At 35.4% G+C, this 24477-nt stretch overlaps 1 protein-coding gene across 1 annotated transcript in view; it reads right to left on the reverse strand.

The window, feature by feature from the left end:
- Positions 1 to 24477, reverse strand: part of CA10 (carbonic anhydrase 10) — a 550225-nt gene that overhangs the window by 47218 nt on the left and 478530 nt on the right. The window contains exon 4 of the mRNA XM_074261822.1: positions 3618 to 3713. Coding sequence (XP_074117923.1) covers positions 3618 to 3713 — 96 coding nt within the window. The remainder of the gene's footprint in view (positions 1 to 3617; positions 3714 to 24477) is intronic.

Genomic DNA, 24477 nt, shown 5'->3' on the forward strand with positions numbered 1-24477 from the left:
GAGTTTCCTTATGAATTTAACTTTGAAAAGTGGCAGTATGTTTGTTGAGTTCATACATTCATTATTTCAGAATTGGCAAGTGACCTTAAAGTTTATCCAATTCAGCACCCTAATTTTATAGATGGGGAAACTGGAGCACAGGGAAGTTGAAGTGTCTTATCCATTCATTGACACCTGTGATAACATAAGAGAATTGGGGTTGGAATTTATGTGCTCTCATTACAAATCCAACTCTTTCCATTGTCTCACACTGACTTCAAAGTCACTTTTCTTCTTTGGATAAAGTGTAGATTTGGAAAGGTAATGCTAATAATGTATTCGTGGCGGGGGTTGTGGCAGGGTACCATAGAGCTTTCAGAAGGCTCTTTTTATCAATTCAGAACTGCACTATAGCATCTGAGAACAAGCCAAAAACTGATGTTAAATAAAATCAGGCCTGGAGAATCTACCATAAGTATATTTTGTAGAGATGTCCTGAAATAATGTCACTTTACCTTACCATCTTCTAGTTTTCTAAATATTTTATCAGCTTATAATGGTCTTATAGTGAATAAATCTAATGTTGATGTCTAGGAATTTGGCTACTTAAAAAGATGAGAATATTGGATGGTAGCTTCTCTTTTGATTAGTTTTTCAACTAGACTCAAATTTCCACTCTGTGCATTTCCTCTAATGATTTGGAACAAGAAAGCCCAATCTCCCAGCAGAGCAATAACTAGTGATATGGGCACACTGAATGAGCTTTGCAAAATGTTCCCTAGGGCAATCAGGGCTAAGTTCACTCTCAAATGAACTTTTAATGACAATTAATGCTAAAGGGGGAGAGAATCCTAAATATGAGACCATGTTGAGGAAGAGACCGTCAGATGCTCCTTAGGGAGGAGATAGAGAGACCAGGACACTGGTCTTCAGAGAAGAGATAAAGGCCTTTGGACATTTTGAGGCTGTTATTTGAGAAGCTGTTGCCAGAGAAGAGGAGGAATGGGGCAGGATTCAAGGTAGAGTCAGGGTAGGCATGAATTTACTCTGTTTGGGTAGATCTGAGGGAGAAAATAGCATCTGACAGATTCCCAATTAAACTAATTTCTCTTGAAAGCTAAGCTCAGTCATTTCTATGAAGGAGAATGTGTTGTCAGTGACTTCAGTTGTTTTGCTCTGGTTATGGTCTGCCTTGAAGTGATTACTAACTTTAGGGGATGGTGACACATTTGTTTATTATTTGAAACTCTGCCCTTCAAATCCCACACTCCTATGTGTGGCACAAATTTATTTTAAGAATAAAAGTGAATTGAAATTTGTGGGGATGGGGAATGAAGGGAATTAGGGGGATTATCCTAATGAGTTCTTAAAGAGATGGGGAGATGCTTGATATGGAGGGTTACCAAGTAAGGGATGGGGCTGGAACATCAGTAATCTGGTATTCCTGGTAACTATTATTTGAGCTAGTATTGAGAGGTACCATGGACTACCATGATAATGAGAAAAATATGTAAGCTGAAATTAAAGGATTTAGACTTGAATTCCAGATCTGCTATTTATTTCTGTGATCTTTAGCTCTCTAGGACTCAAGTTTCCTTATTAAAAAAAAAAAGGATAGAGTTATCTAATCTCCTAGCTCCTTTCAGCTCTAAGTCTGATATTTTGAGAATAAGAAAAATATATAACTTGGCAGTAATAATGAATATGTGGTCATTTCTTTTTTCCTTTCCTCCTCTTTTTTTTCCTTCTCCTGCTACTCTTCCTCCCTCCTTTCCTCCCTCTTCTTCCCTCCCTGCTCTCTCTCTGTCTTCCCTACTCCCTCTCTCACCCCCTCTCTCAGTTTCCCTCTCCCCTTCCCTCCTTATCTTTCCTTCTCCTCAACCTTAGCACTTTGCATACTGCTTAGGCACTTAGTAAGTACCTATTGAATTGAACCATTCAACTGAAATTGCTCTTTTCAAAATTACCAATTGCCAAAATTACCAGTGATGCATTAATTTCCAAATTCAATAGCTTTTTCTCAACCTACATCCTTCATGACCTCATTGAAATGGACATTTCAAACTAGATATGCCCAATCCATGTTAAACTCATGTTTGAAACTAAATTCACTATCTTTTCTTGCAAACTCTCCCATCTTCTTAACTTCCCTATTATTATGGATATTCCATCATTCTTCCAGTCATTTAGACTCTTTAAAATATGTATCATCTTTAACTCCTCACAACTTACTGCCTACCTCTCTCTCTCCATATCCAATCAGTTGCCAAGACTCCTTGTTTCTATCATCACAATATTTATTGTATATTCCCCTTCTCTCCTCTGACTCTCCTACTGCCCTCATGCCTGGATTATTGAGACACTAATCTCCCAGCTTCTATTCTATTCTATCCTCCACAGCTGGCAAAATGGTCTTCCTAAAGAAGAATTCTGACCATGTCAAGTTCCTACAATAAAAACAAACAAACAAACAAACAAACAACAACAATAACAACAAAACAAAAAACCTCCAATGGCTCCCTATTTTCTCCAAGATCAAATATAAAATCCTCTTTTTAAGTTTTAAAACTTTTCTTAACCTGCTCTGTACTTTTTCCTGTATTCTTACATTCTATCTTGTCTCCCCCCTCACTCCAGATCCTTTATTCCAGTGATGCCAGCCTTGCTGTTCCTCAAAGATGAATTTTCTGACTCCAGGCATTTTCATTGATTATTCCCCTTCCCTGGAATGTTTACTCTCCTTATTTCTATCTCTTAGGTTTTCTAGATTCCTTCAAGTCACAGCAAAAAGTTCACAAGTCTTTCTTGATATTCCTTAATTCTAGGACCCTCTATGAATTATCTCAGGTTTATCCTATATATAGTTTATTTACACATAATTGTTTGCACATTATAATTCTCATTAGAATGTAAGCTCCTTGAGGGCAGAGCCTGTTTTTTATTTTTATTTGTGTCCTCTGTAGTTAGCACAATGCCTGGAAGATAATACATTTTAGAAATGATAGACTTCTGATTTCAGAGTCTGTAATTTTTGTATTGTACCATGCTAATTTTTTCCTTTTATTTTAAAAATTTAAACATAGTCTGCCCTGGAAATTTAAGGTTTTCTAAAATGGAGCCTCCAAATATCTTTAGGAAAAACTTTATTTCCCATCAATTCTAATATAAAAAACAAGACATCTACAATCAGGTCCTGATTAGTTAGCAAATGATGAATTCCTTGAAGTCATCATTTGTATTTGAATTTGCAAATTTACAGTTGTAATTTTGCAAAATGTGGTCATCGGTTCCAGCTCAGTGAAAAATATGCAGTGAAAACTGGAATAATACAACCATCTCATGGTATCCATTATTTGTACTAATAGGGATCTAGATGTCTTCTATAGTTTAGTTTTGTTGCTAGAACATCAGTTCCTTGGTCAGGGATTATTTTATTTTTGTCTTTATATCTCCATTGATTAACACAATGCCTGGCACATAGTAGGGGCTTGATAAAGTTTTGTCAAATTTAACTAGTTTTGACTCATATGAATATTTCTACAATCCAACTGATATCAAGTGAATATTATGGGAATTCACAATTCTTTTAGGTTTGGGGAGAAGATAGATGTTGGAGTAAATAAGTATAGGATACTTACTTTCATAAATATAGAAACTACCACCAATCCATTTGGACTTTTTGCAGCCTCTGTGACGTTTGTATATAACTCGTGATTATAGTGGATTAGCTGAACCTGGCAGGAAAGATGAAAAAAATAACAGTGGCATTAAAAAGGGCATCATACATCACCTTCATGGGGATCAACAGCAATGCATGTTGTGGATGATTAGAAACAAAGTCTTTTTCAAATGAGGGGATTTCATAGGAATTAAGGGTTCCATTTAAAATTTTTTTTACAAAAGTTTTCTGGCAACATGCATGATTTTAATAACCCCAGTGACCATCTGGCTCTGCCTGGCCCAAACCCAGGCTGTCTCTTCTAAGCTGTTGGTAAGTGAATTTCCTGGGGGCTGGTAGGTTCTCTGAGCTATAACAGCAGCTGGCACTGGTATCACAAAATGCTTTTCACAGTAATAGGGACAAACCAAGAGTAGTGAGCTAGGGAGGCAAATAGCCTAGTGAACTGCTGAAACTACAAAGTGAGAGGAAGAGAGAGAGAAGGGAGAAGAGAGAGAAAGGGTGAGAGGTAGAAAGAGAGGGGAGGGAGAGAGAGAAAGAGGGAGAAGGAGGAGAGGGAGGGAGAAAGAAAGCAGGGGAGATGGAGAGACAGAGACAGATAAAGACAATGAATGAGACAAAATAATAGAATGAAAGAATAAAAGAACCAGAGAGAGAGAGAGAGAGAGAGAGAGAGAGAGAGAGAGAGAGAGAGAAAGAGAGAGAGAGAGAGAAATAGAGAATACAATGATAATAAAGGGAGAAAATGAGAAAAAAGAGCTCAAGCTTATGATGCTTCAGCCAAAAAGGGATAACTTCATTTTTTAAAAGTAGCTTCATACTGAGCTTTTGCTTGCCTTATCCAACATGTCTTACCCATCACTGTCTATTACTGAACCCCTATGTTCATTGACAAGGGAGAAAGAAACTGTATTGATCGTTGTCCAAAGTATTCAATTAAAAAATTGAAAATTAAAAGCCAGACAGTGAAACAGGATAAATGTTCTCCAAATAAATTATTTTTGAGGATCAGATTGATGATTTCAGTGGTGTGGGGAATTCCCAGAGAGAAAAATCTCTCTATCAATTCAGATTACCTCTTGTTCTGCAATTTGTAGTTTTAAGGAATCTCACAGGATCATATAATTAAAGCTGGAAAGACCTTAGAGGCCACCAAATCTAACTATATTTTAGTTAGTTAGTTAGTTTAGATAAGAGCTTAAATGACTTGCTCAGGTTCAAATAGATAGTAATATGTGAATCAGTGATATCTTTTTGTCAACTTTTTATCTACTATAACATGATGTTTTTATTACTCAGGCACTGATATTTGTAACTACATTGATCAACATGTTCTTTGGATAATTCTTTTATAATAATGCAACTTGATTTTTGATGATTTTTTGATATCTGACTAATAATTTGCAAGGATAGCATTTTAAGCAAAGGAATAGCCTGGTATAGTGAAGTTCTTAACAATGAATAAGGGAGGGAGATCCAAGAATTTTCTCTGTATTTGAAATAATCTTATTTCTTTTTGCATTTTCCATGAGTTTTGCCAATGAAGCCAGATGGTAGTAAAGCAACTGTTGTGCCATTGGAAGAGAAATCCCACTTGGGAGATGAAGCTTGCTCTCTGGTGGGAGCAGTGCCTCCCCAGGGGTTTATCATCCTCATCCTCATCCAACAGACAACCTGGGATCTGTTTTTCTCTATTTCCATGGGTAAAGAAGCAGCCCCTTTATAAGTTATGCAGTGTGAAAGGAGGCTAGAGGCCCTGAGGGGGATGCTGTGACTCTCCCCTTCAGTGCCTAGACAATTTTTAAATGAGAGGCAAAAGGTGTACCTAATGATGTACATAGATGATCTGTGACAACCCTCCCAGAACACTTGAGCAAGTGGAAATATATTAAGGAGCAACTTGGAAGTTTCAACAGAGTTTGAGAATTGAATTGTAAAGAGAAGTTGGTTGCATGGCCCCTTAGTAACACATTCCAGTCAGAGTAAGTATGGGAAGATCTACAGGGCCAGGGACCACTTCCTCTAAAGTATACAGATGTACATTGCATTCAACAAGACCTGAAATTGAGAACTGTGCTTTGAATTCAGACAAAATGACCTGGGATATTCGGGTTGAATCAGATAAACTAGCCCTTCAGTTCCTGATTTTTCAATTTAAGGGAATCATTTAATCTCTCTGATTCTCAGTTTCTCTGGCTGTAAAACTGGATCATAGATTTAGAGATGAAAGGAAGTAACAAACTCTTAACCTACTCATTTTATACATGAGAAAAATAAGGCCCTGAGATGGGGAGTGACTTGTTCAATATCACTCAGGGAATATATGGCGCATCTGGGATTCACGTCCTTTCCCTTTAAAAACATCATTCTTTTTATTGTGCCACACAATTTTTTTTCTCATATGATAATGCTAGTGTCTTCTGAGAATTTACTTACCTACTCTGCATGTATCTTACATAGATCTAATTAATTACATGTTGCCTCTTCCTTCGGACTGTGAAGTCTACAAACTAGGATTATTCTTTTCTCTGTATACCTATCACTTAGCACAGTATCTGGCAAACAATAGGAGCTTAATAAATGGTTGCTCATTGATTGATAATACCTACCATTCAGGGTTATTTAGAAAAATCAAATGAAAGCATGGAAGCAAAATGCTTTGTGAAACTAAAAGTGATAAATGATACCATTATTGATATTATTTTGTAAAAATATTTTAAAATGTGGAGCAATGTGTGTTATAGTGGAAAGAGGACTAAATGTAAAATTAGAAAACTTGAGTTTTATTCCCAACTTGCCATATTAGAAACCTATGACAAAGATCAAGTTAGTTGATAAACATTTATTAGACACCAACTGTGTTATAGGGATTGAGATAAATGTCGGGGACACAAAAAAAGGCAAAAGATAATCTCTGTCCTCTAGAATTCACAATCTAATGGGGAGGGGGAATCAATAAGCCAAGAAATATATACAAACAAGCTACATATAGGATAAATAGGAAGTAAATAAGAGAGAGAAGGCAATATAATTATAAGAGATTGAAAAAATCTTCCTATTGAAAATGGGTTTTTAGCTGGGACTTAAGGAAAGACAAAGAAGGGGATAAGGAGGCTTGGGGGACAGCTAGAGAAAATGCTCAGAGTCAAAAGATGGAGTTTCTTGTTACTTGCCAGTAGGGAGATCAGTGTTATTAGATTGAAGAGTATGTGAGAGAAGTCATATGTGAGAAAATTGGAAACCTATAGAAGTTGGAAGGACTTTGAATGTCAAACAAAGGATTTTAATTTTGATCTTAGAAGTGATAGGGAACCTGGGGTGGGGGGTGAGAGGGTGACATAGCCAGACCTGCACTTTAGGAAAATCACTTTGATAGCTGAATGGAGAATGGTTTAGAGTGGAATGAACCTTGAAATAGGGAAACCTACAAGCAGGCTATTATAGTGTAGGTATGAGGTGATGAAGGATTGTACCAGGATAGTGGCAAGCTACTTTTAACCTCTCTGAATGTCACTTTACCCATCTATTAAATTGTGTCTGCCTTTTTCAACTTTACTAAGCTGTTATGAATATCAAATGATACCATGTGTAATGATGTAATTATACTGTATGTGTTTTGTAACTTGAAATCCCTACAAAACATGCGAGTGCACACATAGGTCCAGATCTGTGAAATTATTACTAGAGAACTTCTGATATAGAAATTATCTCTGTTGATATATGCCAGATACTTGTTTATGAATTACAGTCCTAGAATATTGCTTCAGACATTGAAAGATTAAGTGAATAGTATCTATCAGGCAGGTCTGAAACCCAGATGCTCCTGACTTCAAGGCCAACTCTTTTTTTTTGAAAAACAATATTTTATTCTTCCAAATACACACAAAGATAGTTTTCTATATTCACCATGCAAAACTTTTGTGTTTCAAATATTTCTTCCTCTCTCCTTTCCTCCTTCCTCCCCAAGGCAGTCATAGTCATATCAGTTAGTCATTTAGAAGAACTGCACATGCTTACATACAGATACAGACACATATTTAAACCTTTCAATCCTCATTTTTAGATTTTTAAATATGTTTTTGCTTTGTCATACTTAACTTCTCCATGGAATCAATCAGAAGTCTGAACCAAGGTTCAATCAAGGCTTAGACACTTCTATTAGATAAAACATAATTTCATAGTGGAACAAGAAGATTCAGGAAAAGGTCTTTTGCATAAATTCTGGATTTAAATTGAGTGTAAAAAGAAATCTGGGATTTGAATAGTTAGAGTATAAGATAGAGAGTATTCTGTAAATTGGGAGGGGGGAGAGCATAGCTTAAGAAAAGACACAAAGAGATAAGGATGTCTGTTATATATTGTTGTGCTGCTGTTTTTAACTATGTCTGACCCTTCTTGATCCTTTTGGGGTTTTTTTTGGCAGAGGTACTGAAGTGGTTCATTATTTCCTTTTCCAGATCATTTTATTGATGAGAATATTAAGTGTGAGGCAGATTTGAACTCAGGAAGATGAGTGTTCCTGACTCCAGGTCTGACATTCTAGCCACTCTATCCATTTTACTACCTTGTTGTTCCTGGGAGAAACACAGGCTTTTAATGAATAGTTTAATGAATAGTGGTTGCCCACTAAAGGATGAGTTTTTTGGAAATGGTAACTCATGAAACAAAGAAAACTACAAAATCACCTTCAACCTTGTGAGAGTTTCTTCTATTTTTGTAGTGATGGTAATAGAATGGCAGAAAAGGCAACAAAGGATACTAAAAAAATTACTTGGGCTTTTAGATTGTCATAACCATTCTATGATGCCTATGAATCAAAAGTTTAAAGTATTGTTTTCCATTTTCCTAGTTAATTAGGGAAAAAATACAATAACTACAAATATAAAATTACCAGAGAAATGGGGTATCAAGAATAACCCCCAAGGCCAAAATGGAAGAGAGCAGCACAAAAGGAACCCCATGAGTCAGGATTGCTTGCAGGACAAGGGGCACAGTGTAGCTGCCTCTCAAGCCCAACTGTGACTGCTTGCCACAGGGCTCCTGAAATCTCAAAGAATAACTTCTCTAGTGAAAGGAAGAGATAAAGATACACCAGGGAGCAATAGAAAGTCTTACATGGCATAGTGGGATAACTCCAGGAAAAAAAAAAGCCACAGCCTGCTTATTTTCCTTCCCTTCAATATATTTATCGGTCCATCAACATTGACTTGGCAATGTCAAGTACAAGTCTAGCAACTACTCTTGCATAACAAACATGCTTACTTCCTCATTCATCATACCTGGGGGAAAAAGGAAGCTGCAGATGTTTCTATTTAGATCATCTATGGATCTAGGTTTGCAAAGCTGGGTCACAGAGGAAATACTTCTTGTCATGGCAAGTCCTTTTCATTAGGAATGTCACTCTGCAAGTGCCCTACAGACATTAACTATGAACTTACATTTCTTGACATTTACTCTAGAATTTATAAGGAAAATTCTGCAATTCAAAATCCTGTTTCATTCAGAATTTGTGATAATTAATTCAATGGAATGTAAACTTCCTGAAGGCAGGTCTTCATGCCTGTTACACAGTAGATACTTAAAAAGTGTTTGTTGAACTAAATTAATTAATAGTCAGTCCTCAATTTTCAAGAGAGTAATGTTCCTAAACAAAATAGCATGTATGTTTAAAACAAACAAAACATCAAAACACTAAGCTTACAGGAAATAAGAGCATATGTTCCTTCAAACATCCAAAACCTGTAATCTTTTGTTAAAGATTTCTGAAGATACACTTTTCTGCTGACAATTCTTTGTAATAAAACACTAATTCTTATAATGTGCACTTTTTTTTTCTATCACAGTGACCATGAAATAATCTATAAAGTACAATACAAAAAATAAAAAATAAAATTGGTAACATGCAAAACATTTTTTCCTTACTAGTAATTCCCTAGAATTCTCTGGTCTTTTATGCTAACATCTCAATGGAAAATACTAAAAAATAATACTAAATACTAAAAGAAAAAAAGCAATAAAAGAAAAAAAATACTGATTTCAGACAATATTTACTTTTTATAATACATGAAATGTACCATTCTACAAATATTGTTCAGCACATACCATTCTTAAAACTAAAAACTTAAAAAAATGAATCTTATCTTCCACTGTTGTCACAAGGTGATTGAGGATAGTATTCTGTTAAACTACACTGCTGAAAACCTCTCTATTTTGGTTGTTCTATGAAAACCAAGGGCTAGGTTGCTGGGACTTTAGTTGCTGCTATTAAAAGACATTGAAATTAGTGAGGTTTAGATATCACCTCTGACACTCTGTCCTTCATAGCTAATGGATGGCATTAGAGACTATTAAGGATGCACCAAGCTTGAAATGATATATCTTAGCAGGATACCAGCCATTCCATAAATTTGTGCACCTGCCTCTCATTTTTCTTTCCTCTCTTATGAGTCTGTGAAGATGAGATTAGTAGTAAAATCACATGAATGCTTGAAAGTTAGGAAAGTTAAGTGTGAAGATTTACCTTATCTTGAGCTGCCATATGCATTTGAGAGCAATAAAATCACCCTTCCCCCCCCCCCCCCCCCCAATGAATTCCTGATTACTGGAGATCTTTGAATAGAGAGAGGATGACCACTTTTAGGGGGTATTGTAGACAGAATTTCTGTTCAGACATGAATTGCAAGGAACTTCTGGGATCACTTAGGGCAACTGTGATACTCTCCAATTTTATTATATATTACCTGATTATTCTCTAATTCAGACATGCCTCTCAAAGTGATTAGGCTTTGCCAAGTTTGGCTAATACTTGTCTATCTATTTTTACTTTGGAGAAAGAACCAGAATGCTCCAAGCCTAATTTTGACTTCTAGGTCAAGGATGATGATAGTAGAGGAGAAAGAATAGTTTGATATTTCTCATAATAGAGGAAACAAACAATTAAAGTTGCTTTGCACCTACGTGATGCTTAACACATTTTATAAATGTTTGTTGATCCATGGCAATCTAAGTATTTTACCTGGAGTTGGGGCTGCGGAGGGCAAATAAAGATAGGCTTCTGGTGATGCATCAATTATTAGGGTCTCCTAAAGGGGATTGACAAATGCCAGTTTATTAAATAACTCAAACAAAAGGAAGGAGGGATGAGGCTCAAATTGGAATCCAAAGGAATATAAAAAATGAGGGTGAGTTATATAATGGTCTAATATTTCTCAGAAATGCTGAAATCTAGAGGATTGAGATAGACATGGAAAATCTGAGGGCAGGATAGAGATATTAAATTAGGGAGGTTGTGGAAAGTCCTCCATGAGCTTATGAAACATGAAATATATTGTGTACAAAGTAATAGCAATGTTGTAGGATGATTAGCTATGAATGACTTTGCCATTCTCAGAAATACAATAATCTGAGACTCTGAAGTGCTTATGATGAAAAATATGATCCCCAGCCAGAGAAAGAACCTATTGTAACTGAACACAGATTGAAGCACATTTTAACTTTATTTTTCTTGAGAGTTTTTTTTTTTTGGAGGGGAGGGAGATCTATGTTTTCTTTTGCAACATGACTTTTATGGAAATGTTCTGCATAACTTCATATGTACCTTCTTGGTGGGGGTTGGGTTGAAGAGGAAAGAGATTCTGGAACTCAAAATTTTAAAAACAAATGTAAAAATTTGCTTTACATGTAACTAGGAAAAATAAACATTAAATAAGTAAATAATAAACAAGATACAAGGAGGCATGCTACCAGGATTGTTGACAAACAGATATAATCCAAATCCCCAAATCTTTGGTCTATTCTGAGGCATGCATTCTGTGTCTCTCTCCCTTTTCTTCCCTGTTCTCACTTGTAAAGGCCCCATTTTATAATGTTCTGTTGTCTCCAGAAACTGCCAATCTCTCTCTGGGAGGAGATCTGCTGTCTCAACTCAATCTCCTGGCCAGACTCTTCTTCCTGTAGAGAGCCGTCCCAACTCTGACCTAGAGTAGATTCTCTCCAGACCCAATGTTGCCCTCCTTTTATCCTCCCAGAGAATGAGCATGTGAGAACTCAACTGGGCTTGGGGAAATACTTCAACCAATGAACCTCCTCCTCTTAAAGGTGCAAACTTCTTTTAAACATGTAAACTATACCTCAGAATTTCAAAGGTGTAAACTCCCTCTAAAGGCCTGAACCAAAGGTGTGAACTCCGAGCCAGAGAACTGTCCAGACAATATGAGTTCTCACCTAACATCAGAGAACTGTCCAGACAATCTGAGTTCTCACCTTGTAATCCCAATCATCATAGAACTGTCCATTCAACCTGAGTTCTCACCTTGTAATCCTAACACTATTTCTGTTCTTTCTGTCCATCAAGCACATTGTTGTGAAGCTTGGATACGTAAACATGCAAACCAACTTTATTTGCTTAACCCCAAATCTCATTATCTGGGTAGTGGCCATGAGCCCACTACAAGAGAAAACAGCAGTAATCTGATTTCTCCATAATAGAAGAAGTTTTTGATGATTGATCAGGAAGTTCTCTATTAAACCAACAGGTCAGGTTGAAAGGAAAGCTTGCAAAGAGACAGTAAGTCCACTGCAAAATAACTCTGACACACAGGAGAGCCAGGGTAATGAGTTGTCCCATTTCTCAGAGCTTTTATAATCAATCAACAAGCAGTTATTAAGTGCCTACTATGCATCAGGCAATTTACTAAGCACGAGGGACCCAAAGATGAAATGACATAGTGTTTTCTCTCAAAGAGTTCACATTATAAAGAATGAGTTTTCACTTATCTGGGAGAAGTGAGTCACCAGCCCCTGATGGATAGGGATTGATTGTCTCATAGATTGGGAGAGCCTTATGGGGTTGCCATCTGATGGTACAAATCCAAATTCACTCCCTGATCCAAGGATTTAACTCTCATAGCAGAAATTAGTGAATTAAGAAGGAAAGTGATTGCTCAGGTTAGCCATATTAGTGAGGACATCCTCATGCAGCAAGGTTGTAGAAGATGCCATATGGTACAAGGAACACTGATCCAAGGTGTTCCTGCCCATGTCAGCTATGAGCCAAAGACTCAGAATCTTCAAGGCTAGTTTTTATTGTTGTTGTTTTGTTTTGGCAGCTGGCAGTGGGGGTAAGAAGGAAACTATTGAATAATAAGTGCTATAATTTATATACAGTTATCCCTTCTACATAACAACTTTCCCCATCCTGATGTTGATATATTGTGGCTCAGCATAATAAATCAAACAGGATTTGGGGGAGTTTTGTGGGAGCTGCAGATGACATATGAAGACCTGCAGATGACATAGAGACTATGAATAAATATTTAACCCAAATTTTATAGTAAGGCACTCTAAACACCCCTTAAAAGGAAAAGAAATAATTTAAACTTTTGGTAGGAAGGGAAAAGTCAAAATTTTACTTGTATTTTCCAGATTGTTGGGTGCTGTACCCCTCCCTTCCATTATGTAGAAGGGATAACTGTAGTGATTTAAGGTTTGTAAATATACAAGTATTACCTTGTTTGATACTCACAACAACATGGAAGGAAGATGCCATTATTATCATCACTTATAACAGATGAGGAAACTGAGGCAAATCACAAGTGACTTTTTCACAGTCACATAGCTAGGTAATGTCTCAGGCAAATTAGAACTTAGTTCTTCTTGACTTTAAGTCTATACCTACTGACATCTAAGTGCCTTTTGCAAAGTACTTTAATAAACCATATGTTCTTTGAAATAGATTTAGATTTTTTGAAGAAAATCATAGAACATAAGAATTTTGAGCAAAGAACAGATCTTAAAGATCACCCAGAAATGTAGTATGTTTCTCTGCAAAGACTTTGTTGGAAAATGCTGCTCCCATTCTTACTAATTGTGAGACATTAGGCAAATCCCTGAGCCTAAATTTTCTCACTTGTAAAAATGGAAATAAACTAATATAGTAGATATAATGCTGGACTCCACATGTCATAAACCTCAGCTTCTTTACTTGAAAAATAAAGATAACATTATTCACAGTATTTGTATCATAGTTGCTGTGAGGTTCAGATTAGAAAGTATATAAAGGGCTGTGGGAATGGTAGTTATTGTTTTTCCTGCTACATCTCTGAGCTATTGTAAGGAAAGCACTTTGAAAATGCTAATTGCAAAATGCATGAGAATGTATTATTATCCAGCTTCTTGATCCACAGGCTAAAAAAACTCAGTCTCCAGACAAGGGATTTGACTTTGAGGTTCAGGTTGTATTCTTAATAACTTTAATAAGCACCCCCCATTTATATCTTTATCTGGTTCTGTAATTTCCCTGGTATAGGGGACTTCTATAAGGCAATTCCATCTTCTGAAGTGGATTATCAACTAGTCTTTAACTTGTAGTTTTTGAGACTCACTTGGAGGCATTGAACAGCTTAAAGTTTAAACTTTAAAATTTAAAGACAGTAATAGTCTTCATTTTTAGAGGTATCCTTAGAATTTCTGGGTTCTCTCTGTATGTATGTACATACACACCTATATTTATATATTTAATTTACTTTATATTTTAGAAATAGTTCTTCAATGACAACTAGAAAATAAATGCTCAGAATTACATAAATCAGTTAATAAGGAAATCAACAAGCATTTATTAAGTATTTGATCTATGCCAGACATTGTGCTAATTGATATGGGAATACAAAGAAAGGCAAAAAACAGTCCTAATCCTCAAGAAGCATACTTTCTAATGAGGGAGGCAAAATATTGATATATAAATAAACAAGGGAACGAATAACATTCTTATTCTGCCTTTATTCTGACGATCTAATTTTTTTTGCCTGAATAAGATACACTCATAATGCTTGTTAGGCTGTTTCATTCAAGTTCTACAAGATTGAGCTTTCTATTTCCCTCCCTTCCTTTCTCCCTCTATCTCTCCTTCCCTAGCTCCCTCTTTCTTTTTGTCACTTTCCCTCTCTCTAAATGTATCCCTTCTTTTTTCCCCTCTTTCCCTCCTTCCCACTTTCTCCCTTCCTCCCTCTGTTTCCCTGTCTCCATCTTTCTTCTTTCTTCCCATCCTCCCTTCTTATCTTTGTGTCCGTCTGTCTGTCTGTCTTCTCTCCCCTTCTCCTTTCTCTCCCTCTCCCCTGTCCCTTCCTCCTTCCTTCTCCCCCCTCTCTTTTCTTTCCCTCCCTTTCTTTTCTCCTTCCTCTCTCTCCCTCCCCCCTCAGTCTCTTCCTCCCTCCCTTTCATATGCTGTAGTCCAGTCTCACAGATTGCCTATTACACATTCCAGATGGATGTCCGCAGGCATCTCAAACTCAACATGTCAGAAACAAAACTCATTATTTTTTCCTCAAAATCTATCATCCACCCTTCCTTCCGTCTTCTTTCTAGAGCACCTTCATCTTTTCAGTCCCTCAAGTTCACAACTTGGACTTACCCTTGCTTCTCTAACTTCCTTCCTCATGTACATTCCACTGAAGAAGGAAATGGCAAACCACTCCAGTATTTTTGCCAAGAAAATCCCAAATGGGATCATGAAGAGTTGGACATGAATTAAAAAAAAAATTGACTGAGCAACATTAAGAACATATATCCAGTAAATTGTTAAATCTTAACTATTCCATTTTCATAATCTCATTCTTTTTACTCCCACAACTTAGTTCAAGTCCTCATCATCTTTCACCTTAATATTGCAATAGCCTCTTATTTTACTTCTCTGTCTTAAGCCTCTTCTTTTCTAACTCATCCTCTAAACACTCGGCAAAGGGATAATCTTAAGGCATTTCATTAATGATGAAATTCCTTTGATCAGAAACCTCTGGTAATTCCCAATTGCCTCTGTGTTTAAAAATCCATATTTTCTATTTGGTTTTTCATGCTCTTCACAGTCTGGTTCCAGACTACTTTTTGAGGTTTGTTTCAAATGACTGCCCTTCAAATACTTTACATTGTAGCTATACTGGATTATTTGCTATTTCTTATATATAACATTCCATTTCCTGAGTCTTTGTGACTTTACACAGGTGGTTTACTTTTATCTGGAATTTCCTTACTTGTGCTTCATAAAATTCCTAACTTTCTTCAAAGTTCAACTGATCTGCCACCTTTCATACATGGTAACTTTTAATCCACTTAGGTCTAGCACTCATGAAGTCTCTTTATATGTGGTTTGTATTTAATTATAAGTGAAAGAATTGTTTCCTCCAATGGAATTAAGGTTTTTGGGGGCAGGGGATTTTTTATTTTTATTTTTTTCAGCTAGTGATTAGCATGGTATCATAGACCTAATTGGCACTTAATAAATATGTATTTGACCATTGCCTACTAGTCAATTTAGTCAATATTAATCAATATATAAAATAAATGATATTTTCTCTCTTGTAGCACTTAAAACAGTGTGCTGTACATAATAGATGCTTAATAAATACCTGTCAAAAGCCAACTAGAGCACACCATTGTTAAATGGTTTGTTCAGAATCACATTTCTAGAGGTAGTGTTAGGGATAAAATTGAAGAATCTTGATCCCTATTTAAGCTTTCTTTCCAAACAAAAGTTCTAGGTTTTGGTCTTAACTCTTCCACTTTTAATTCAATTAAGTTCAACAACTTTTATTAAATGTTTCCCATATATGAGGCATTGTACTAACTAGGTGAATCACAATTTCTCTCCATATCAATTATATAGGAATACTAATACCCTAGCCTATATTCCCTTTATTAATAGCTGTCTATAAAAATACCAAATGAGATACTAAACAGTGATTTGTACTTGCTAATGAGTTTGCCATCATTACAGAAGAGGTGCAGTATGGATTCTAAGTAGAAGATAGATTTTCCATAAATGATAAGGTTCTCTTGCTTGCCAAGGACATTAGGCTGATTTGATCAAATTCTGGAATATTATAGTGCTTTCCAGGTAAAATCCATAATCACTTGAAAGAGTATGGCTTAGCCATCAAAACAAGACAACTTAATATGCAAACCATAATACACAGCTGTATATTATGTTGAGGTGGTCAATTGGCAAATATATGTATACATATGCATGTACATCTATAATATACATATACATATACATACATAGATATATACATATCTATGTATGTGTAGTCATGAAGAGAATGCCAATTGAAAAAAATGAGAACAGAACTGTACAGGAAGAGAGCTATTGTTTTGGGGCAATTTTATGTATTTTTTTAAAAAATGTTCTTAATCCTTTTTCTTAAACAGAAGTCCATTTTTAAATGTCCATGTTCTTCCAATGATATTATATAACTATGAAGTATAGAAAACTACATATTCTGAAGAATTTGAGGTGCAAATTATCCAAAAGAGAATACAAGACATGTGATGAATTTACACAAATAAGCAATGACTTATTGTTTTAAAAAATGTTTTGTTGATTCTCTTTTTTTCTTAAGTCACTTCTCAGTGACAATTCAACACTAATATAATCCTCCCTTGAAAGAAATAATACCTGAGTAAAGCAAATCAATACAATGGCTACGTTTGACAACATACTTTACTTGAAACCTATGGTAAACCACTTCTCCACTGAAAGGGGGGAGACATGCTTTATCTTTAGTCCTCTGGAGGACTGGTCAAGCATTTTATATATTACCAAGGAAAATTTTTGCAGAAGTGGCATAGACTACATTATCAAAGAAATGTTGGCCAGAAAAGGAGGGGTGTTAGATATGTAGCAAGACTAAGAGGTAACTAACTGATAGTCTGTATATTTCATTGGATATACAGTATAGAACATAAAGATAGTGCACTGTACAAAGCGCTGAATCTGCAGTCAAAGAGAACTCATTTTAAATTCAAAACTATCCTCAGACACTTACTAGCTATGTGACTGGGCAAGTCACTTAACCCTGTTTGCTTCAGTTTCCTCATCTGTCAATTGAGCTGAAGAAGGAAATGGCAAACCACTTTACCAAGAAAACCCCAAATGGGATCATGAAGAGTCCAGACTGACAGAAAAACAATAACAAATAATCCTTTGATATCATTGCCATGGCAAGAGATGTAAAGCAGGGACAAAAACAAAAGCAAAATTCCTGTTTTTGTATGGACCATGGGCTAAGAATGTTTATTACTTTTTTTTTTTTTTGTGAGGCGATTGGGGTTAAATGATTTGCTCAGAGTTACACAGCTAGCAAGTGTTGTCTGAGGTTAAGCGTGAACTCAGGTTCTCCTGACTCCAGGGCCAGTGCTCTATCCCCTGTGTCATCTAGCTGACCCATGTTGTTATGGTTTAAAATAAAGTTTTTATTGTATTTAAAAATGTAAAAACAATCTTTAGCCCAGGAAAGATTTGCCCTCCTGCTATAATCTGTCAACCCCTATTTTAGAGTAAGGATCTCCAAATGGTGGTTAGATACTTTTTGAAGGATTTATAGGAGGACCCAGACAAATGTCACACAGAATGAGAAAGCCTGGATCCATCCTTACCTGGATCCTTGGAGAATACATTCTCATTGAGAAATCATGGAACTATTTGAAGTGTCAGAGTGAAAATATGCCCACAGTTGTTAAGAGAACCATTGTATCACCTAATCACTTTGTATACTTCAAAGCTTTTGTAGACAAGATCTGATTACAGCCATACAGGTAATATGCATTTTTCCCCATTAGAAATAAAAGGACTAGAAACAACTTTTGAAATGTGAAAGGAAGCTCCATTTCAATGTTTGGTGCTAGAGTCACATTGCTTTTATTTATAGAAAGTCATTAACACATTTTTAGCTATGTGTAAAAGCACATACAGAGTCTGCAGAGAAGCGCACAGTTTGATGTTTACCAGCTGCTACTCGTCTGCCCCTAGGTTTGGCAATTATCACTATTCTGCCTTGGTGCTGATGAACTCCTAAATTTCAAAACATTGAAATGCCAATTATTGCTACAAATCAAAGTTATCTGCCAGTGATTGTTTTGACCTGATTTGCTAAACAAAATCTATCTCTCTTAACAACCTACAATGGGACATGTTTTTCTTTCTAAAAAAGGCAAAAAACTTTTTAAAAGAAGTATAATAGCATCTGAATTTTGGAACTAAGTGACCAAATTTTTTTGTGTTTTTATTATTTGGTTTGTTCAGTTGTTTTAGTCATATTCCACTCTTCATGACCTCAGTTGACAAATGAAGAAACTGAGGCAAACAGGATTAAGTGACTTGTTCAGGGTAACACGGCTTTGAAATGTTTGATGCCAAACATATAATGACAAAAAATTTCTGTTTCGTGGAATACACTTAGTTTTTTAATTTCTGAACTTGGAATTTGTGAGCTCAAACCAAACTACACATGTGATATCACCCCAAAGTGCTTATTACTTTCTATCATTGTCTATGCTTTTACTCTGAAACGTCAAATTCTCCCTCAGATAATTCCAAAGACAAATGGATTCTATGATTAGTGCCAGTTAATGAAGGTCTCTTTCAACAAAGTTCTCCTCCACTGCCTCATTGTGTCATGGAAGTGGTCTTGGGTTCTGAAAAATTATGCCAATAAAAGACAAATTCTGATCAGTCCTGATAGTGAATAAATAAATAAATAAATAATTAGTTGTTTTTATTATGATTTTTGTTGCTATTTTTGTTTATTTTTTTTCAGATACTTTGTGACCCAATTTTTGGGATTTTCTTGGCAAAGGTACTGAAATGATTTGCCATTTTCTAATCCAGCTAATTTTACAGAAGAGAAAACTGAGGCAAATGGTTAAGTGGTTTGCCTGGGGTCACAAGGTAGTTAACATCCAAGGCTGGATTTGAACTCATGAAGATAATTTCAAACCCATGGTTCTATCTGCTATATTACCCAACTGTCCTTTTATTATGTAGAGCTGAGGAAAACAAATTCCCACATTGCCCATGTCCAAAAAACATCTCATTCTGCATCTCGAATCCCTCATCTTTCTGTCAGGAGATAGGTAGCATAATTTCTTCATTGGTCCTCTAAAATCATAGTTGGTCATTGCTTCCATAACTGTTCTTCAGTCTTTCAGAATTAATTATATTTGTTATGTTGCTGTTATGGTTTATTTTTCCTTAATTTTCTTTACTTTGCATTAGGCAAATCTCCCCAGATTTCTCTGTAACCATTGTTTTTATAATTTCTTACGGTATTATTTTTATACAGTATATATTATCCCATTACATTAAATACCATTGAATGTTATTCCATAAACTTGAAGAAAAAGGGATAATGGCTGTACCTGAGCAATGGAGTTTGGGGGGAGAATTACACCGGGAGGGCTTTGATGGAGGGAAGAGAGGAGAAGGGCCTTGGACCCTGGATATTCTGGTCAGTAGCCTAACTTTGTGGAGAGTAGTAACTAGCCTGTTCTTAGACAGACACTCTTTTTAGTTCTATATATTCTCAAAAGAAATATACAACCTATACTATACCATGGAGATGATATAAGACAATTTGTGCAAATGGACTTACTTTCTGACCAAGAAATATGAGGCTAAGGACACCCAAGTGTAAGTCATCTTCTTGCTGGCCACATATACATAAAAAAAAAACCCAAAACAAAACAACTGGTTGGGCTGAGATAATATAGAAAGACCAAGGTCTTCCACTGCATCCAGGATCATTGCCAGTCATCTTGACCTTTGACTTCTATGGCTTGGGAGGAGAGAATGAGACTGATGTCTGCACAGCTCTGCCTTATTTATATTTAATTCATGTCCAATACATTACCCTCATGATGTCTTTGGTCCTTGTTGAGAACAAAGGACAAACAACAACAATAATTCTACAAAGAAACCCATCTCTATTTCCAGAATTAAACTGGTGAGAGTGCCAAGGACTTTTATGGTGAGAATTTTATTTTTTGGGGGGACTTCATTAACCTGTGGCTTCTGAGAAGAGGGCATATTATAATACTTGAAGAAACAGTGAACAAGTTATGTCTCCTAAAGGCTTATCCCCAGATCATGATTTTAAGAAGCAGGTTGATAATGAGTAATCATGGTTCAGTCATTTTTCAGTTTCATGACCTCATTTGAAGTTTTCTTGATAAAGATAGAGAACTGGTTTCTATTTCCTTTTCCAGATCATTTTACAAAGAAGAAAACTAAGGCAAACAAGATTAAGTGATTTACCCAGGGTCACTCAACTAGTAAATGTCTGGGGTTGGATTTGAACTCACAAAGATGAGTCTTCCCGACTCCAGGCCTGGACTTTGAACCCTGTTCTCAGCAGTGGCATGTGAGTCTTATACAAGGATCCGCCCCACTAAATACAGAGGACATTATTATCAGAATCTTACCATCAAATAATGAATATTCTTGCTTATAGTACCTAATGAAGATCATATGTGGGGGGAAAACCCATCGGTCTATAAGCAGCTACCTTCACATACATATATAGATGTGTACTTATAAATTATACACACATATCTGACTCTAAATTATTTATTTTGATATTTTCTTGTAGCTGGAAAAGATACCTTGCAAAGACATTCAAATCAAATGGAAGAAGTGCATCATTAGCTGTGCTTCCTGAATGTTGGGACTTATTTCTTAATACCATATATCTGTTACTGAAATTCAGTAGGTAAATTTCCATCTTCCCTCACATCAATCAATTATGCTTACAAACTAAACTGAAGGTGTGGTTTGTCTATATTTTTGACAAACAGCTTCAAAACTTACTGAAACTCTTCATTTGAAATTTTTCAGCAGATGAGAAAATTCTCTTTCTAAGTTTTAAAAAAGGCAGATCAGAGAGTTTTCTTAAGTGGCTTATATCATTTCCAGTAACAAAAAAAAATCATATATTGATGGGGACATTTTCAGATATCTGATTTCAAAATGCTTTCTCTGTATTATGGGTTCCATCTGCTTCCTAAAGCAGTTACTTTCTCATTCATTGTTAAAATGTCATTTTTGTCTAAGATCCAAGATGAATAGGGAACAAATTCAACTATATAGTATCAAAACCTATTACTCAATGAATAACTACTCAAAAGACATAAGCAAATAATCCTCATAAGAAATGCAAAGTATTAACAACCACATGAAAAAATCTTCCAAATCATTTGTTACAAGAAACACGTAAACCAAAGTAGCTCTGAGGTTTTTATCTCATCAAAGTGATAAAAATGATAAAATACAAGAATAATCAAAGTTGAAAGGAATATGGGAAGACAGGCACACTAATACGCTGTTGTTGGAGTTATGAATGGGTCAAATTCTGGAAAGCAAATTAGAATTATGTTAGGAGAGTCATTAAAAACAAGTGTTTGAGCCAGAGGTCTCAATGTTAGGCATATATCCCAAAAAGTTAGGTGCAGTAGCTTTACAAGATAGCAGTAAGATTTTTGGGACACCTTGCATGTAGCAATGCTTTCTGTAATAGGAAGGAACTTGAAACAAAGTAGATGTTCATTGATCAGAAGAATGGCCAAACACATTATTGTATGTGAACAAAACTGACTGCCATGCTATAATATATGAATATGATGACTACAGTAACAAAACATGAAAAGACCTTTATTCTTTGTTATGAGAGTAAGATGTTGAGGAAAACAACAATCCATTAAGGAATAAAGATGACAAAAGCAAAAAAAAATCAATAAAATTTTAAAAATGCAATTTTTAACTTTTTACTATAAAGAAAAAGATATAGTCATATTTTGTAGATATCTGTTAGAAAGCATACTATATGGAATAGAAGGAAACAATTTATCAAACATTCTGTGCCAGATACTTTATGACTGTTATTTTATTGGAGACTTACATCAGTTCTGGAAGGTAGGTGGTATTATTTTCATTCCATTTTACAGCTGAGGAAACTGAGAGGTTAAATGATTTTCCCAGGATCACATAGCTAGCAAGTGTCTGAGAAATTAGAACTCATATCTTCCTGACATCAATGTTCTATCCACATTGCTGCTTAGTTGCCCATTTGTCACTATAGAAAAAATTGGTAAGTCAATTGGGTAATGCTTGAACACATTGTGACATATGATTGTGATGGAAACTATAAAAATTATAAGCAGGATAATTTCAGAAAAACTGGAAAATCTTATATGAACTGATGCAAAGTGAAGGAAGCAGAACTAGGAGAACATTGTTTACAATAACAGCAATATAATAACAGTGATCAATTGAAAAAGATTTAACCTACTCTTATCAAGCCAATGATCCAAGATTATTCCAAAAGACCCATAATAAAAAATGTTATCTACCTCCAAAGAGAGAACTGATGAACTCTGAGTACAGATTGAAAGATACTTTAAAAAAATGTTTTTCTTTGTGTGTGTGTATGAATGTCTGCATGTTTTCTTTTTCATCATCAATAATATCAAAATATGTTTTTCATGACTTCACACATATAAATGATATCATATAGCTTGGGGTATAGGGTGAGAGAGGAAGTGTGGAGAGGGAGAAAATTTGGAATTCAAAATTTAAAAAAATGAATGTCAAAAATTTTAACATTGGGAGATATTTAACAAAATACATTTTAAAAATTAAAAATAAAACAAAAAGTTGATAAATTTGGAATACTTTTAAAAAAGAATGATATGTAATATGCAAAAACTTTGAGTTAAATTAAGCTAATTCTTCTAAATACTTTCTTAGGAGATAACCCGTGAACCTCTGTGTAGAAAATATTGACATATGTAATCTTACTTTTAGTACTTATCAAATAAATATTTCCTGCTAAGATATATATTTTTCTGGTAGGTAAATCTGAGTCTCTATAAATGTTTTATGTAGTATCTTATGCATATCTCCTCTCTCTATCTCCCTACTTCCCTCCCCCAGATACATATCTTATTCTTTTTATGGCTTATTTTATGAATTCAAGGTTCATCTAGACGTGTAAATGTTGAAACCAAGTAGGTTATTCAATCAAAAAAAAAACCCAAAACAACACAACCCCTCACACCTATTTATGAACTCATTATTTTGGAACTTCTTTCTATCACTCAGTCAACATTTTTATTAAAAATCTACTATGTGCCAAACACTGTAGTAGGCAAAGGAAACAAAGAAGAAAATTAGAATACTTATTCTCAAAGAGTTTATAGTCTGTTAGAGGAGACATGTACACCAATCAGGATAAATAGAATATATACAAAATAAAATATGTTTAAAGTTATGGAAGGAAGGCCACTAATAGTTAATGGAAGCAGGAAAGGCTATATGTAGAAGGAAGTATATGAGCTGAATCTGACATGAAACAAGGGGTCCTAAGAACCTCAGGTGAAGAGGGAGGGCATTCTGGGTATAAAGCATAGGCAGCTGCAAGACGTGGAGACAAGAGACTGAAGTGTTTATATAAGAAAAATAGTAAGAAATTCAGTTTTGATTGACAGTAGAGTTAAAGAAGGGAAATAATATATAACAGCTCTGGAAAAAATTGGCTCTGAAGCCAGGTTTTGAAAGGGTTTAATAGCTAAACAAACTTATATTAGATCTTGAAGGTAATAGAGAACCCAAAGGAATTTATTGAATAGGGGAGTGATATAGTCATGTAGGTGCTTTAGGAAAATCACCTTGGCAGCTTTATGGAAGATGGATTAGAGAGGTGAAGAACCTGAGGCAGGAACAACAATTACAAGGCTATTACAAAAATTCAGGCATAGTAGTGATGAGGGCCTAAATTAGGGTGGTATTTGTATAGTGCACAGTAGTAGTGATGGTAGTAATAGTAGTAGCAGAAAGAAGATAGGCCTGAGGGATATTAACAGAGATAAAAATAAGATTTGACAACTGTTTGGATTTAGAGGGTAGGGAAGAATAAGATTGTGAGATGATAGTTGGGCTCTGAACTTGGTTAACTGGAAGAATGGGAAATTCTCTAAAAGAAGTTCAGAACAGGGTT

The sequence above is a fragment of the Sminthopsis crassicaudata genome, chromosome 4 (genome assembly GCF_048593235.1).
Source record: "Sminthopsis crassicaudata isolate SCR6 chromosome 4, ASM4859323v1, whole genome shotgun sequence".
Lineage (NCBI taxonomy): Eukaryota > Metazoa > Chordata > Mammalia > Dasyuromorphia > Dasyuridae > Sminthopsis > Sminthopsis crassicaudata.